General features: G+C 44.2%; 1 protein-coding gene across 5 annotated transcripts; it reads left to right on the top strand.

Moving 5' to 3' along the window:
- The first annotated feature begins 1,150 nt into the window (after positions 1-1,150).
- Positions 1,151-17,837, top strand: baz2a (bromodomain adjacent to zinc finger domain, 2A). 5 transcript variants are annotated; one of them, XM_037103567.1, is made up of 30 exons: positions 1,151-1,262; positions 2,639-2,759; positions 2,868-3,773; positions 4,693-6,699; positions 6,849-7,124; positions 7,218-7,574; positions 7,671-7,731; positions 8,592-8,700; positions 8,841-8,942; positions 9,066-9,288; positions 9,396-9,457; positions 9,540-9,605; positions 9,707-10,099; positions 10,193-10,447; positions 10,547-10,761; positions 10,868-10,942; positions 11,050-11,224; positions 11,303-11,365; positions 11,453-11,597; positions 11,710-12,329; positions 12,428-12,755; positions 12,927-13,082; positions 13,205-13,365; positions 13,669-13,734; positions 13,854-14,137; positions 14,228-14,363; positions 14,455-14,601; positions 14,706-14,935; positions 15,048-15,191; positions 15,911-17,837. In XM_037103567.1, exons 2-30 carry the CDS (start codon positions 2,639-2,641, stop codon positions 16,068-16,070), a joined length of 8,043 nt encoding a protein of 2,680 aa, XP_036959462.1. In that variant the 5' UTR covers positions 1,151-1,262; the 3' UTR covers positions 16,071-17,837. The 5 variants fall into 5 exon arrangements, with proteins under 5 accessions (XP_036959462.1, XP_036959461.1, XP_036959464.1 ...); XM_037103566.1 differs by having other exon boundaries at positions 1,182-1,369; XM_037103569.1 differs by lacking the exon at positions 1,151-1,262 and adding an exon at positions 1,494-1,712.
- Positions 17,838-18,352: the final 515 nt, after the last annotated feature.

Raw genomic sequence — 18,352 nt, 5'->3', positions numbered from 1 at the left:
CTGTCATATCTGAGAAGGTGACTGTAATGTGCTCTACTAGTTTCCTGTTGTAACGCTGAGGCACATTAAAATAATAACAAATTAGACAATTGTTTTATAACCGCTATAATTAATCTGTCCTGGATTATCACTTGATATTTTAATTAAAACCTGCTTTCTTAAGGAAAATATCACCTAATCAACAACAAATTGCAAAGCCATTAATTATAAAACTTACACCAAATACATGAACTAAGTTTACTATCTGTAAACTCACATTATCGTATTAACATTTTATTAATTAACGACTTCATTTTGTTAGTGTTTGAAAAGTAAATAGAAGGTACTTTACTCAAGTACATAAGCACAGTTCTAAGGTGCTTTAGGCTCCTTTACTTGAGTAGTTTAATGCTTGTACTCATTTGGGATTGTACTTTTGACAGCTGTTACTTACATTGCAAATTAAAATAAAACAATTAAACAATAAATAACGATGCATTATTATAAAGCAAATGTATCTACAAGACACTGCTTACATTTAATTTGATGCATTTTTACTAAAAAGTATTTATTTATTTATTATCATTTTTTAACTTTAATGCAACAAGTCGAGATCAACAAAATGACAATGGAGGAATACAGAACTCATCCAGAAAATTTCATGCGGAAATTCTCAGACGCAAGTTAACAGGAGAAGTATACAGTATTTTTATTTGTCTTACCCTTTCTCTACTTAACGAATAGTTAACTCATAATATGTACACACAATACATGTGTAATAACTCAGTAATAAAAAGTAATAAAACTGACTATTTCTTTCATTGTAAGTCATTCTGACATTTGATTTAAGGAACACTTTCCGGGCGATACTTTATATCTTAACTTACATTAAATAGCAAGTTAATTATTATCAATAATAATGAAAATACAGTGAGATCTCAGAATTATAATTATTGTTGTGAAGTTTCGTGACTAAATGTGACCGGATACTCACATTAAATACTAATGTAGGGTATTTTTATATTATGAATAATAATAACAATAATAATAATAATAATAATAATAATAATAATAATAATAATAATAATAATAAATACAGTACAATCCGAAGATTATTTTTCTTATTCTTCTTCTTATTGTTGGTTTTGTTGTGAAGTTTCGTGTAACCGGATGTGTACGTCTTACCGTTGGGACGTTCACACTGCAACTGTTCGCTCTGTTCTGACTGTGATCATGGCTGCACTGGACCACACCAGCCATGTTTGCTAATTTAAAACCCAAAGGTTAGGGAATAGTTGTTTATTATTTACCGCTGTGCCATCTTCACCCGCACACCCGTTTAGACGAAGGGTTAGAGGCATCTGCGCCTTCGAAATCCAAGGACTGAAAGGTTGGATAGCTTTCACTGAATATATCAGCGAAACTTTTGATGGTGGTAGTGTGGGAAGATGATGCTCTGCAAAAAAATGTCTGTGTGCGTGCAGCGTAAACAATGTAACTTCATCTGGCTGCTAGCTTACGTTAGCCCGTGAACAAAAGGGGAGCACGCCTCCATCTGTTAATAAGCGAGGCTGAGTGGGATATCGTTATCCATTAACAACACGCCGGCTGATATTTATTTTCATCCGCGTTGATCTCTACCGCTGATGGGCACCATGGATCCAGACCAGCGTGGTTGCGGTACCTGCTACCTGGCTGTTAGCTAACATCGCCGCTTAAGTGGCGTACTCCGGGTAAACGTTAAGGATGCTATCGGTTAGCTATCTAGCTAGCGTGCGTTAGCTTGTTTCTATTGTGATGATTTAGCTAAATAACCTTGGAACTGGAGCGGGGAATCGATTTGTCCGGTGTTTTACGCTAAAGTAAAAGGTTTGTACAATGTGTTCATTGGTTGAATTCATACCCAGCTAACAGTATCAGTTGTTAGCACAGCTGACTAGCGGCGCTTTAAAGTGAATTGTTCGTTTAAGAACACAGCTAGCGCGGCTTAGCTAGCGCGGCGCCTGCTTTTGCAACGGCCTTGTTGAATTAATGAAGTATCCACAGAGGGCTACTTTTGTATTACGAGCGTATGGACGTGCTAAACAGCGAGTGGTGTGGTAGCAGTCCTCCGGGCCTCGGAGTGACTGTAAAATATTTTCGCTAAGTTAATCCCTCCATTGTTAGTTGGCCGAGGCCGCCGGGTCTTGGGTAATGTTGGTGTGGCTATGGCTGCCTGGGCCGTACATTTATCATGGCAGATTGAGGAGGATGTGCTCATGTTAGCAGCGCCTCATCAGCGGTAATGATGAGCTCCTATCGTAATATGCCGATTGTCCATTACTGCTCGCTCGGGCCTGGCATCTGCCGTCGCTTGGCTGCGACATTTTAACGGTTGTTGTTGGAATCGGATCGGTGCTGTCACAAGCGGCGGTTTGCCAAAATAATTCAGGATTGACATTTTTCGAGAGGAAAATGTGCCTATTACGTAGCGTCTCATAAGTGCACGGAAATAAATGATAATGAATTAAATAAATAAATCGGTGATTCACAGCGTGATGCATACAGCGAGCATGCATCTTGGCCTCGTTGAGCGGCTGCCTCTCTGCTTTACATTTGATCGGTTATTAGAAGTCTAGATTTTTGTATTTACACATTGGTGTTCTTTTTTTGTTTTCAGATGGAGTCAAATAATCATTTCAACTACACCCACTCCTCAGCAAACTCAGGACTGAAACTCTCCTCAGGGGATTCTCTTTATACTAACGGGTCCTCCATGAGTTTTCCTCAGCAGGGGAAGAGTGAGTGCTTTTCTTTATTTTTCTTTATAGCTCTGTGCACTTAATAGAACTTACTCATTCTCTAATTCTGTCTCTTCAACTTGACTGTTCTTCTCGTGTGTCCGACAGATATGAATGGCGAAATGAATGTGAATGGCGTCACTACTGTACTCGGGTCCGCTGTGCCTGGTTCCCACCCGCCAACAGCTCCTTACCCACACATGAGCAACCACCACCAGAGCAGCATGGGCTATGACTACTTGTGGGGAGGGCACCCTCAGTATGGCCCAGGCATGGGCGCTTCTCCTGGACACGGGATGCACCAGAAGCAGCCGGCACCTGGGATGGTGCAGCCTCAGTCACAGCACCACTTCCAGGGTCACGGACAGTACCAGTTGAACGGGGGTATTGAAAGCTCTCACCAGCCCCCTGTGGCAGGCCCGGCGAACATGCCTCTTGGCGGGAGTCAGTACTGGAACAGGAGTAACCCTGGCCCACAACAAATAAGTTATAACTCCCACAGTATGTATGGGACCTACCAGAGTCAGGCACATCCCGGAATTACACCATCACAGCATCACCAGCAGCAGTCCTTACAGCCACCATCGCATCAACCATCACAGCAGCACCTCCAATCCCATCGTCACCCACCGCAGCAGCACCACCAGCAGCACCAGCAACAACCACAGCATTATGGTATGATGCCCAATGGGATGCCCTACTACCAGCATCAGCCCCAGCACCCGTCCCTGCCGTCCCCCCAGCAGCAACAGCAGCAGCCGCCACCACAGCAGTCTCAGGCCCAAGGCCAGGCTCAGATGATGCCCCCAGCTGCGCAGAATTTTACTCCTCCACGTGGCAGCCCACAGCATCACAATTTAGGCAGAGGGTCGACGGGGAGCCCTCTCCCTGTGGGGATGTCCTCAGCAACAATGATGTCACCGTCGGCCGTGCAGGAGAGTGGATCACCCAAGGACCACAGCAGGGAACGGAGCCCCCATGCTATCAATGTGGGAATACCTACTGCCATTCAAGGTGACTATGCAACAGATGTTTTTGTGAAGGTTTTTTTGGCTCATTTTATTCTGTCATTCACTTTGTTCCTTCAGTTGTGATTGGAATGTTTTGGCTTGAGATTTTGACTACTGTAATACTTCAATTCTGGTCATTGATTAGGTGTTATTTCCCCATGATTTAATCTGTTCTCTACTTTACATTTCCTCATTTAATGCTACCAGTTTAGAAATCTGCAAATAATGAAACAGTCCTCTTCCTCTTTGGTCATAGTTGACCTAACCATTCCAGCTGCTGATCTTATTATGACATGACACTCCCTGGTTGCATTACAGTGGCCAAGGCACCGTTCATAAAATTTGTATTGTTATTTTTTAGTTTAAACAACTAATCACAGCCCATTTTGTTAATTACCTTTTCTTTGTTTATTATTACTATTATTATTTTATTATTTATTTGGTCTGACATGACAGTTAACTGTGTGTTTTGCACTTTTGGTCAGACAGAAGCAAAACATTTAAATAAGCCTGGGAAACACACTTGTACACTTTAAACTATATTTGTAGACAAATCCATTAATTTAAGAAATAATCATACAAAAAATAAGTTCTGCTGGTTATTTCTTGCACATTAATGTTTTATAATAGTCAGTCTCACTGCTGGTGCACATTGTTTGAACAGTGCCAAGATTCAACCAGCAGGGGGCACTGCTTGATTAGGTAAAGCTGTGTGAACTGTCTGTCAGTGAGGCTGAGATGAATCACTTACTAAAGTGCTTGAAATGTCTTTTGTCTCTTCATGATAACAGTATCAGCATGTATCGGTTTGAAGATCGGATTAATCAGTAAAACAACTCATTATGAATTCATCATATAAACACTTCATTCTGCAAAAAATAAGCTTTTTTTGTTATTAACTCTCTTATTGTCTTCCCTTTCAGGACACGCAAGAGAAGCTGTCAAGGAGACAGACTCAAGCTATAATGGCATGGAAAGGGCATCTGCTGCCCAGAGGCTGCCTAAAACTGACAGTTTCCATCCCAAACCTGTGGGACCTTCAACTGATTATCGTCCGCATCATTCTGAACAGCCAGCAGCTCAACGTCCAGAAATGAATACACCTCCGCAGTTTACGTCGTCTAAGCTCTCTGTATCTGCATCTCCTGCAGCAGTGTCAGCCTCTCTAAACAAGGACTCAACATGTCCTCGGGTCTCAGCTACTGCCGTCTCTGAGTCTCCCACATCTGGTTCTCGGCCCCCTGTAGTGTCATCTCCTGATACAGAGTCTGCTCTGCCACAAACCTCAACAACTCCCAATGTGTCCTGTGCTCCATCTCCAGCTGCTCCTCCCAGACTTTCCTCACCACCTCGAATGATGCAAGGTTTCAGGCGAGAGATGTCCCCTGTTGGATCCAAGCATCTGTCTGTAGGGGCCTCTTCCTCGTCCCTGCCTGCCTCGCCTCCAAAATTGTCTCCACCTCTCGCTTCGACTGATGGTGTGTCCAGACCAATTTCTTCAGTCCCTCCAGTCTCTTCACCTTTATTTGAGTCTCATCAAACCAAGTCTTCACTGCCTCCCACAACACTTTCCCCCCCTGCCCTGGTGTCCACGTCCTCTTACTCTGCATCCATCTCATCTCTTCAGCAGATGGTTCAAGGGTCCAGGGCACCTCTGGTGACATCCGGAGCTCAGCATGAAAAGCCAGGACCCCCAAAACTAATGTCTGACTACTCACCAGTGGGTGCAAAGTCCTCACCTGCTGGTGTGGCTCCACCTCTTATGTCTTCAACCTCAGCACCAACTGGCTCATGTTTATCAACATCTGCATCTCCCATGTCTGCATCAGCAACTCCTTCGGTTGGCGGTAAACCTCGTGACCCAGCACCCGCAACCCAGCATCAGATGTACACTCCTCTAGCTGCTAACTCTGGTCTTTCCGCTGCCTCTGCAGCATCATTACTACCTGGAGCAGCGAGCCCACCTTCCCCAGCAGCCCATGAAAATCCTACAGTCCGACCTCTATCCACCCTACCTCTTCTAACCACTCAAGCCTCCAGGACTGCACCCGTGTCCGCCCCTCCTGCCTTGGTGTCTGTGCCTCCTGCAATGGGTACGTCTTCTGGAGTGGTCCAAAGTTCAGACTCTGAGCAGCATTCTCCCAACACCACTCCTTCTCAGGCGCTGAAGCAGGTGTCTCCCAAGCCAGAGCACCATGGACACAGTGAGGAAAAGAAAGCTAAAGAAAGAAATGGGAAACCAGAAGAACACTTCCCTCAGCTTGATTCAGGCATGAGAAGGACACCACAGAAGGTGGAAGCTACAGAGACAAATGAATCAGAAATTCACACACCTGAAATCCTCAGTGATCTTCCTTACAAACCCTTGCAGACCACAGTTGCTCCTGATCAGTCCAAGTCCAAGAATAAACAGACAGATTCTGAGAAGCATCAAAGCGGTGTCCTCTGTGAGTCAGAGGAGCAGGCTCCACTCAGAAAGTCTTCACATCTGCACAGCACGAAGGTAGAGGATCCGACAGATGACGAAAATTTTGATGACTCTTCACTATTTGACACGCCCTCTAGAATCAAGGCCAGCTCTTTCATGGATAAGTCGTCTCTTGCAGATGATGAAAGCTCACGTGTAGATGACTCCAGACACCATGATAGTAGCTTTCCCCCGAGAAAAGACACTTCCTTTGCAGAAGGGGACACCTCAACTGCCTTTGACACCACTAAGGACAGCAGCTTCTCCATGGAAGACTCCAGAGATGAGACGTTGGATTCCAACAGGGAAGGGGAAACATCTGAAGCAGAAGAGACCAAGGACGGCTCCCAGATCACAGGAGAATCCATGCTGGAGTCTTCTCTTAACAACGCCTCTCAGATGGAAGACCCAAGCGATGTGTCTGATGTGCGCTTACATGTGCCATCTCAGCCAAGTCGTCAAGGTAAATTCTTAAAGTTCATGATCATGGGAACTGACATCACATGAGTTCATTTTCTTTGGACATTGCTTTCATTTAAAATAGAGAATACAGATGTTTATGTCCTTATCCTATCAATCTGAATTTTATCATTTAATGTTGTTTCTTCTCAGGACCGGAGGCAGAGTGGGAACAGACAGGACACGATGCACCAGACTCTGCTGGACGCATTAGCATCAAGACCACTGTTAGTGAGGCGATGACTCCCCCGAGTTTCAAGATGAGAGATGAGAACTTCATCGCCTTCAGTACCCCAGCAGAGGGCCCTGCTGTACACCCACTCCAGCCAGTGACTGATCAGACTGCGTCAGCTATCGGAGGGCATCTGAAAACCCCAGGGAAACCACGCAAACCTCGAACTCCAAAGGCAATATGGATGAAATCTCCAGGTAAATCTCCAACAATATGATTTCAACAGAATGTTTGTTTTAAAAATGTTAGATTGTAGTAAACACTTTTTTTCATTTCCCATTGATTTTAAGCTCCTGAGGTGAGCCAGCGGAAGCCTCGGGCACGAACCCCTAAAGTGGAGAAGACCAATGAAGAGGGAGGCACAAAAGAGGAGGTAACCAAGGGTAGAAAGAGGAAGAAGCCTATGAAGGAGGATGGTCAAGAAACATCAGATGTTGGTGCAGGGGCTGGGCCAGCGACAGGAGAGGTCGATCCTATCACAGCCACAATTGAAGCTGTTCTGGCCAATGCTTCATCTATTGATACCCCAAAGCCCAAGAAGGCGAGAAGGACGAAGAAACAAGAAGGAACTGCAAAAACACCAAACCAAGGTGCCAACAAAACTGCCGATGATGTTGATGAAAATGATGACGATGACTCCACTGCAGGTAATAAAGAAGAGTTTTCAGACATTGTGTCATGGCGTTTGATTGAGACGTTATATCAAAATTTTAACAACGCATTTTGCACATTTTCTCAAACAGGTGAATCAAACAGACGGAGGGTTGCGACTGAGGAGCAGGTCCAGTTCCCACTGCAGCATGGGTAATCTTCCCTTGTTGGGTTTTGTTAATCGCATCAGTATTACACATTTCTTGTTTATAGAAGACTATCTGTGCTATAACACTATAGATCATGATCACTATTGGCTGAAGACATTCAAACATTTATCAAGCAAGTTTTGTGCAAGATGAAATATCAGATTATCATCATAAACCAAAAATGTTAGTGTCTGGCCAGTTGAGTAATTTTTTTCCAAAATCAATTGATCCTAATTTCTATTGTGAATTTAACTGATTGAAAATGTAATCAACAATCAGACATAGGCACACATACTTGCTTATATCAAAATCAAATACAGAATCACTTATATGAGAAAACATATTTGATTAAATTTAAAAGTAAATTTGTAATTTTAAAAATTACTCAAAAAAATTACTCGCAAAAATTTACTATTTGCACTTTGAACTCCTAATGTAGATGGATCAAATCAGTGGTTAAAGCAGTTCTTTAATGGGGAAAATGTCAAACGTATTTCCTGCATTAATAATGATTGAATGATGATTGATTGAAAGAAATTGTTTAAAAATTGCATTGGATAATTTTGATACAATCAACCAAAATAGTCTGCCTTAGGTCAACTATAACTGTCCTTATTACCCCCCAGATAAATGACAATTTTGCATCAGGTTATCCATGTTGAGATCTCAGTGTGATGTCATCTTGTAGTTGATTTGGTGAAGAAAATTTTGATAATGGTAAATTTGTGTCAAAGATCTGTGCTTTTATTTCACTTTGAAAAGTTTTCATATATTATAACTCAGTTTCTAGTTTGTTTACCACGTTCCTGTGTCTAAGAGGAAGCTGTGCAACAGGAATGTAATTATGAACTGTCTTCATTGTAGATGGAGGAGAGAGATTCGTGTAAGGAAAATGGAGAACCGCATGAAGGGTGAAACCTGGTATTACACACCCTGTGGAAGGAGGATGAAGCAGTTCCCAGAAATAATCAAGGTGCATTTTACTTTTATAAAACAAAACAATAAAATACGTTGAAGTTAAAATCAAAACAATTTCAAGGCAAATATGACAGAGAATATCTAAAGATGTCCGAACATTGACTGTGATTTTCTTTTTCTTGTTGTTTCATCCAGTACTTGAAGAAACACTCAGACAGCGTGGTCACCAGAGAACACTTCAGCTTCAGCCCACGCATGCCTGTTGGAGATTTTTATGAAGAAAGAGAAAGTCCTGAGGTCTGTATATTTTTTCTGTCTACTGCTCACTTCATTTTTTTTTTTCACACTCAAAGATTTGGAAAAAAATGAAATCTGTAGGAGACATTTTGGGGACTGATCATTTTCCACATCATGTTGCAGGGTATGAAGTGGGTGCTCTTGGCCAACGAGGAGGTTCCATCAATGATCATGGCCATCACTGGCCGGCGAGGTCGACCTCCAAACCCTGATAAAGAGAAACCCCGCAGGGCTCGTGGTGTGAGGGGAGCGCCGGCTCGCCGTCCTGGTAGACCTCCCAAACCCAAGATGATCGACCTCCTTAGCAAAGTTGACGCCAAGCTTTTGAAGCGACTTGAGGCTAAGGGTGAGTGGATGTAGACTGGAGCAACTTGGCATACAGAGACTTAAGACCAGATGATGTTTGGCACATGTAGCTTGAACTAATATTTGTTTTATTTATTTGTTTAACAGAAGCTCTCACTGAGGAGGAAAAGGAGAAACTTGCAAAAATCAAAAAGAAAATGAAGAGAAAGGTATGTCAGTCGGTCAGTTTGTGTTGTTTGTGCTGTTTGGCTGTTGACAGCCTTTTCTGATTTTGTTGCTGATGTTGTTTAGGCAAGAATGAAGAGAAGGGAGGACACGAAGATCAAGAAGATGAAAGCGGAGAAAAGGAGAGCCAAGGTAAAGACAAACACTTGATGAAAAAAATGATTTATCAGTATTTTCCTCAGCACAATCTCTCCCTAACCTCTGCCTCTTCTTGCTTTCCTTTGTGGGCTCAGCTTGAGCAAGATGCCAAATTACTGGAGCTGAAGGCTGAACCAACCGACCCAACGGCCCCACAGGTCACACAGCCAGCATCAGGTGCTGCTGCAGAGCCCAAGAAGCCTGGCCGCAGGAGATCGGTCAAGGTTGTGGTTCCTCCACCAGTACAGCAGACCGATGAGGAGAGGATAGCACAGGGAAAGAGGGTGCTGGGTGCTCGGAGTAAAGCCAAGGCTCTGGCTAAAGCTCAAGCGGAGGCGGAGGCGGCAGCTCGGGCTGCTCTGGCAGCTAAGAGGGCGGCAGAGAGGAGAGCGCAGGCCCAGAGACGTCTGGAGGAGCGCAAGAGGCAGCAGCTGATCGCAGAAGAACTAAAGAAACCCACAGAGGACATGTGTCTCACTGACCACAAAGTGAGTTCTCTAATGGACATTCAGTTTGTTTCAGCACTGTGATTGCAGTTTTTTTTTAAGGTTATCCTGAAATCTGAACTTTGTCTCCTTCAGCCTCTACCAGAGCTGTCCCGTATCCCTGGTGTGGTTCTGTCTGGCACAGCTTTTGCACACTGCCTGGCTGTGGTTGAATTCCTTCATGGCTATGGAAAGGTGATTGGTCTCAACATACCCAAAGACATCCCCAGCCTTGCTACCCTGCAGGAGGGGCTCTTAGGGCTGGGTGACGGCCAAGGAGAGGTCCAGGACCTCCTGATAAAGCTGGTGGAGGTTGCACTCCATGATCCAGGCCTGTCATCTTATTATCAGGTGTGTGACACATTTGAGCACTTTATCCATAAATCCAATTCCTGATCAAGAATGGGTTGGAATGGTTAAAATCTACATTTTCTTTCTTCTCCCCATCAGTCCGTTAAGATCCTCGGGGATAAGCTGGTTGAGTTGGAGCTGACCCGCGGCACCGTCTCAGAAGTACTTCGCATCTTCTTGGAATCTCACGGTTATGATGCAGAAGTGTGCAACATGATGAGGACTAAACCATTTCATGCGCTGCCTCCTGACACCAAGGCAGCTATCTTGGGTTTCTTGGTGGATGAACTCAACAGCAGCAACATTGTTACAAGGTAAGAAAAAGAGCTCATCATTTTTTCTGTAGGTTTCTCTTGAACCTAAAGTTTTATCACGACTGCATTTCTGATTCTTTATTAATGTTCCTGTTTTGTATTTCAGTGACATTGACAACACACTAGAGAACATGGCAACATACAGAAAGAACAAGTGGATAATTGAGGGGAAGTTGCGCAAGTAAGATCATGTTTTTCTCACTTCAGACATGGAATCATTCAAAGATCACTCCATATAAAGCACAGAGCTATACAACATGTTGATCCTCATTGTTTTCTCCCTTGCAGACTGAAGGCGGCACTAGCGCGCCGTACAGGTCGCTCAGAGGAGGAACTGTGTTTTGAAGAGAGGAGGCGCAGTGCTAGAGTGGCTGAGGAAGAGAACCTCAGTCTGGAGGAGAGCGGCCTGATTGTAGAGCGAGGCAACCGCCGAGCACGCAAAGAAGAACCCAAACTCAGCGATGTACGTATCTGCTCTAGTGTGCCTCGAGTGTTAAAGGTGGATCTTTCCTACATTGAATTTTAATCTTTTCTGTGACAGAGTGAGAGCCCTACTAATGCCAGCATTCCAGAGCTTGAAAGGCAGATAGATAAGCTAACCAAGGTAAGCCTGATGCTACACAGATGCAGATGCTTTCATATGCATATGTTGCTTCATATTAACAATTCCTCCACTTTTGGCTCTCCACAGCGCCAAGCATTTTTCCGCAAAAAGCTGCTACAGTCGTCTCATTCCATGCGGGCCACATTACTGGGCCAGGACCGTTACCGGCGCAGATACTTGGCGCTACCTCATCTTGGAGGAGTTCTGGTCGAGGGGCCAGAAGAACTTTTGAGTGAGTCTGAGAATGAAGTTTTACATAAATGGCATCTTTCACATTTTATGCCTCTGCAGACTTTTTGCTCGTCCGTCTTCAACTAAACTTTTCTCATATTTCTGTCATGCAGCCTCTGGAGATGTCCTTGTTGCTGAGGTTCCTGTCACCTTCCTCAAAAAGGAGCCTAAAGTTGAGGAGACCCCCATGCCTACCACCCCACCTCCTACTTTACCTTCCTCTCCTTCCTCTGCTACCCCCACCCAGCCCCAGACCTTCTCTCCAGAGGATGACCCCCTCCCTGGCACCGCATCCCTCATGAGCCGACCGAGAGGACGAGGACGGCCAAGAAAAATCAAACCAGAAGTGGAGCTCCACCTCCGCACAGCAAAGATTCGCCGCCGCCGTCGAAGTAGCATTAGGTCTGGGGGAGAGGATGGGCCAGGATCACCCAACAGCGGCTCACAAGACCTCACACAGGCGGCTTTTCAGAGCTGGCTCAGCCAGTCACAGGAAGCGGTGACCAACGGCACATGCTCAGCAGCTGGAGACGCTCCAGAGGGGAATCGACCAGAGGAGAGTGTGAAGGAGATGGCAGAAAAACAGGGACAGTGGTTCAACCTGCTCCCCAAACAGCCATGTGATGATAACTCTCTGACCGAGCCCCAGATACCCAACTCACCCGGCTCACCCCCGAAACTCCTCCCTCAGATAGCGAGTGCTCTGCCTGCACTCACTGCTCCACTCCTGCAGGTTTGACATCCCAATCATAACTACAAATACACTGAAATATGCTGTAGTAACTCATCTCCTGTGTGGTGCATAAGTAAAATAATCTCTTCCCACCTCAGCCGGACCCGCTCATGCCTGCTGTGGCTCCTGCTGATTCTCTGACTGCAGCACCAACACAGGACATTCCCTCTGCTGCTGCTGTTCCTGGTTGTGCCCCACCAGCACCCCCCCAGCTTCTTCCAGCTTCCATTCCCTGTGCCACACCTGCTCCAGCCACCCCCGGCAGGCCAGGTCGCAGGCGAAGGAGAGGTAGCAGAGGCAGTAGTCCTGCCCGCAGAGGGCCAAGAGGAGCTGCAGCCAAGCGCCGAGGGCGACCTCCCAACTCTGTGTTCCAAGAGCTCGAGCAGCAGTACTTTACACAGTTGGTGGTCAAGCCCATCCCAGCATGTAAGTAGTATCAGGGATGTTGTGATTTTGAGCTAGACAGAACAACACATCCCTCATTTTGGATGTATGTTGTTGATTGCTGATAGTTAATGTTCAAAAGTTAACATAAAAAAACATGTCTGTGTTTTACATATTATTAATGTATTGTGCGCAAAACTCTTTCTTTGTCAGCTATGGTACGTGGCTGGTGGTGGATCAAGGATCCAGAGGAATTGTATCACACCTTACAGGCCCTCCATCCAAGGGGCGTCAGGGAGAAGGTGCTCCATAAGCATCTGGCCAAACACATGGAGAGCTTAGCTGAGATGTGCACCAAACCTATCGACGGTGAGTCTTGTGTTAGTGGACATTTGTTCCTCAGCATTTCGTGCACTATCTTTCTTTCTTCTGTTTGTTCCCCCTGTTGTCCTGCGCTCTCCTTACAACATAAACTGTTTTTTTCTGCCTAGATCGTTTGTTTGAGTTGAAGGTAGAGGAGAAGGATGTGCTCCTGGAGGCTCTGCAGGAACCCTGGCAAGTGCAGGAAAGGACAATGGAGACTGACATCAGCGCCCTACAGTGGGTGGAGGACCTGGAGCAGCGGGTTATCGCCGCAGACCTCCATCTCAAGGTGAGAGAGCACCTCATTTTTTCTGTCTCACTATTATACATCATCTAAATAATCGAATAGTGTATTTTAAAACTACAGAAAAATGATGTGCTTTGTGATCTAAGATCAGCAAAGATCAATTCAGACTGGAATTTAGCAAACTTTGGCCAAACACTTTTGCAACCACTTCATACTTGTTTGAAATGCCGCCAGAGACCTTTTTATCATGTCATTCCCCATTTCTCTACTCTGTGTGTGCTTCCCATTGACAAAATATGAAAAGTTGCTAAAAGAAATTTAATGTGTACATTGTCATTCATCAAGGCACTTCCCCAAGGCGTGGTGAGCGATGCTGAAAGTAACACAGAGACACCAGTAGTAGAATTTCAGGTAACCATTACAACACTTGATAAAAAGATTTTTTCTAAACATAAAAATAACTCAAAACAATTGTTTGGTTATCTCTCTCACTGATACTTAAATTCTCCCTGTCTCACTCCTGTTTTAAGCCCTACACAATCCCAGAGCCAGACTCCACACGTGATGACCTCCAGTATTACGAGCATGACGCTGACCCACATGACGACTGGATCGTGCGAACTAAAAAGGAGTGGTCCGGCCTGCCACGTATTGCCACACACCCGGTGGACTTGGCTGTGCTGCGCTTGGCCAACCTCGAGCGTAACATTGAGAGACGCTACCTGAAGGAGCCGCTGTGGAACCCAGCCGAAGTGATGCGCCTTGCGCCTCTCACCCCAACGCCGGGAGACGAGCAGCCGTTTGATGTCTTCAGGTGAGAAGAACCGGCCTCTCTTCATAGTGTGGGGGATGGGTTTGTTTAGTTTCATATGTTGATCTTTCGTATGATTTGCTTCTGTTCTAGTCTGGAAAGTGAGATCACGTCTCGCATGCGAACATGGCGACAAGCTCTGGATCGCGTCCGCAGTGCTCCACAGGTCTGCCTCTGTTTACTTCAGCTGGAGAAGGCCATTGCTTGGGAGAGATCTGTGACTAAAGTGGTAAGTAACTTGATCATGTGGGAGCACTCTGCACAGAAAAATTAAAATGATCATTTTAACACTAATGATTTATTTTGTTTTTTTTACACAGACTTGCCAGGTTTGCAGGAAGGGAGACAACGATGATTGCCTGTTGCTTTGTGACAGCTGTGACCGCGGCTGCCACATGTACTGCCTGAGGCCCAAAATCACCCAGGTGCCAGAGGGAGACTGGTTCTGTCCTGCCTGCATTGCTGAGGTCAGAGCCCATCCTCATGAGTCCTCACAAAAGAAACAGCTGGGCTGCCTTTGAATCTCTGCTAGTTTTGTTGCTCATCAACCTGATCTTCTTATGTCTCACAGAATGAAACTACTGCACCACGAGCATGCAAAAAGAGGACCAGGATGAAGAAGAGAAGATATGAAGACGACAGCTCTGAAGATGAGACGACAACACGACGCAGTGGCGGCATGTCAACACGGTACAAGGAGACCCCGGCCCCCTCTTCATCCACTCGTTCCCCCGGAGAAGGAAGTGCCGCTAAACGTCGTCGCATGACAACCCGCAACCAGCCTGACCTCACCTTCTGCGAGTGAGTCCTTCCTTCATTGCTGTTGTGTTGACATGCTGGATGAATGTGTTAACTTGGAACAGGATTTTAAGTCTACATGGTGACATATTTTATTTATTTTACTTCCTACCAGGATCATTCTAATGGAGATGGAGTCTCATGCCGATGCCTGGCCATTCCTTGAACCTGTTAACCCCCGACTGGTGCCAGGCTACCGCCGCATCATCAAAAACCCCATGGACTTCCTCACCATGAGAGAGCGACTGCTACAGGGAGGGTAAGAGCAGCTCACACAAAAACAATATCTCCACAATAAAAGAGGTTAATACAGGATAAATGTTGTAAAAGGTATGTAAAAAGTCAGCTTGGAAAACATTATTTTCAAAATTGCTATGTTAAAAATTTAGTACACAATCACAAAACAATGTCAGAAAAAACTTCCAAGTATAGATGTTGTGACATTATTGTAGTGTTAGTAATTTTGGTATAAATGCCAAAGGAAATCATAAGTACAATAAAAACAGTCTAATTAAGTTCAGAAAATTACATTACTTTTCTGTAATGCAGCCTAAAAAAAACAGGAATAGACGACACTAACTTTAATGACTTGATATCTAGACTCATATGAGTACAACATGATATAGATATATTGCCGAGCCCTCATGGAAGGAAAGTAATTGCTCGTGTTTATGGAACCTTATTGTTGGTCCTACTGTTTCTGACTTTCCACTGATGAGTGTTTTTAAATTGACTTGAGTAAATTACGGATCATTTTCTTCCTTTAGAACTTTCCCTGGTGTGTTTTCTCATGAGTTTGTTGCTCCCTCAGTTGGCTGATTGTTCTGTACTTAAACATTTTCAAAAGAAAAACGTATGCCCCACTTGAGGGATTACTTTTGTTCTGCAGAGGAGGCTCTTCAGGCATCTTTCAAACCCATAGAACAAAATGTTCCTCTCTGGTGCCTTTTTAGACATCTGTCTCCTCTGTTTCTTCAGGTACTGCAGCTGTGAGGAGTTTGCGGCCGACGCTCATCTTGTCTTCAACAACTGTGAGCTGTTCAACGAGGACACGTCGGAGGTGGGGATAGCTGGACACGCCATGAGGCGCTTCTTTGAGAGCCGCTGGGCGGAGTTTTACTCAAATAAGGACAAATAGGAGCCCTGTGGCGTTCCCCGTGATGGTGGGGCTTTTTACTGTTTGGTGCTGTCACCGTCCCAGTCACACTCTCTCCATTACTGCTAAGACTGTCTGGAGATTGTTCCAGCTTGTGTATTCTGTCATGTATAGGTATATATGTATAGATTTTGGCTATTTGTCTGTTATTGTTTCCTCTACTGGCCGAATCTTTTCCAGGCCCACAGTTGAACTGGCTTGAACTTGTACTCATTCCCCCGTCACAGAGAGTCTGAACATGTCTCTCTCTCTTCGCTTTTCCTTCCTCCTCATCCTCACATCAGCACCTCATCTCCTGTTTGCGTTCGCCTGTCACGTCCTTTCCTAAGCCCCATGTCGTAGCAAGGCCTCTGGTCAAGCCCTGTTGGGAGGCGCTGACCTGGCCTCAGGCCCTGAGTGTTTTGACTCTCGGACTCATACTGAAGGTCAGGGACTGATCACACTACTGCAGCCTTAACTGCTGCATACTGGACCTGCTTAGCACCGCTCAACGACAAAATGGATCAAAACTCTTCACAGAGCTCGGGCCATTTTTACCTGTTCATTGGAAACGTAATGTAACGTGGTCTTATGCCGAGAAGTAATTTTTTTGCTCAATATATTTTTATTATATATTCTATATATAAATATATATATAAGATTACAATAGCTGGGATTATTTAATAGCAATAGCTTGTAGTGAATGTGTACAGATTACCTTATAGAGATGTCTAGACGATTTATGAAAAGGCCAGTTAAGCTAAAAGGAATCTGTTTTTTGGACTGTCACAAGTAGACGTTGTATAACCTCCACTTAAAGTCTTGCACGCACACACACACACACACACACACACACACTTCACCAACACACAAACATGCACACGATTTCACACACATACCCACCTTCTGCTGCTGTGTGAAAGACACTGGTTTCTGAAACTGGAGGGATTTTTTTTAAGTGTCAGTCAGTCAGTCAGTCTGGGCCTAGACTCTTAGATTTCACTGTCCATCTTGTGAAGAGTAAATACTCGCTTGGTTACACCTGATCTGTCTCACAGACTGTAGAGAACTGAGAGGATGCTACTGCAACGCACAGCTCACTGAAACTTTGCTCTCATGTGGTATAAGATCAGGCCAAGATGAGATTCAAGACTATAATTGAGCAAATTATTTGTGCTGAATATGACACTCAAACTTGTGTTCCTCTGTAGCTCATCCAACAAGGCAAAAACATGTAAAGCTGGTTATTTGAGAGGCTAAAATCCTCCCATTTTAAAGACTAGAATTGCTATTGAGCTCTGATAACGAGGCACTGGGCACATTCCTGCCTTGTTTTCAGTCTAACATTCCTTTTATTGATTTTTGTGCTGTACACGGGCCAATGTAAAATGTTTTGCGCGGCATGGTTGGTGTGCTTCGAAGGCGTCAGGATGACTCACGGTCTGGGTTTTATTTAAACATGTTTCTTACACTGAACTCGAATCCATTGATAGGAAGTAAAACCTTGACGTTCCTTATTACACGTAAAGGGACAGACGTTTTTTCAAAAAAGAAAAAAAAAAAGACATGAAAACCAAATGTGGTGTCAAGTGAATTTTTAATAATGTACAGTTTTGGTGACTTTAAATTTGTTCCTTTATATTTTTAGGACCAATTCATCATTTTTAAGAGGAGGTATTACAAGACTCTGTTGTATTAAGGTGATGTAACACGTGTGCATCTGTAGAATGTACTGTGAGTTGAATAAAAACCACATATAGTAGAGAGAATTCTTTTCTCTTTGTCTTTTTGTCAAAGGTTCTTGTTTCCTCCCACAGTCCAGAGACATGGAGGTCAGATCATGTATCATCTTTTAAAGTAGCCCAGCCTACTTCCCCAGTGCATGCTGGGATATCATCACCAAATAAGATTTGAGGAAGTGATGGATATACCAACACACAGCAAACATGCTCTAGCAGGAGCAGATACAGGTTTTTTTTATTAATCATGTGTACGAATGAGGTTACTGAATATAATTAACAATGATTTAGTTACTCCACTTTGACCATATATGGCGCAGGTAGAGCTGTAATAGTGCTGTGTAAAGTACCCAAAATTCAGACTTGAGTGAAAGTGAAGATATCATGTTAAAATATGACTTTGGGGAAAGTGAAAAAAATCCTAGTAAATGTATCTGATATTAAACATACTCAACTATCACAAATCATTTTCTGCTCATACATGTATATAAGTATCAAAAGTAAAATTATACTCACAGTTTGTATATGTATTTAGATACACTTTAT

Source organism: Acanthopagrus latus, chromosome 7 (genome assembly GCF_904848185.1).
Source record: "Acanthopagrus latus isolate v.2019 chromosome 7, fAcaLat1.1, whole genome shotgun sequence".
In the NCBI taxonomy this organism is placed as follows: domain Eukaryota; kingdom Metazoa; phylum Chordata; class Actinopteri; order Spariformes; family Sparidae; genus Acanthopagrus; species Acanthopagrus latus.
The sequence above is the reverse complement of the archived record's forward strand: the minus strand, read 5'-3'. Positions and strand labels throughout refer to the sequence as shown.

Coding starts and splice junctions, on each gene's coding strand:
- baz2a (XM_037103567.1), top strand. CDS start 2,639: ATGGAGTCAAATAATCATTTCAACTACACCCACTCCTCAGCAAACTCA. Junction 7,575..7,670: donor TGACGATGACTCCACTGCAG/GTAATAAAGAAG, acceptor TTTCTCAAACAG/GTGAATCAAACAGACGGAGG. Junction 10,943..11,049: donor ATTGAGGGGAAGTTGCGCAA/GTAAGATCATGT, acceptor TCTCCCTTGCAG/ACTGAAGGCGGCACTAGCGC.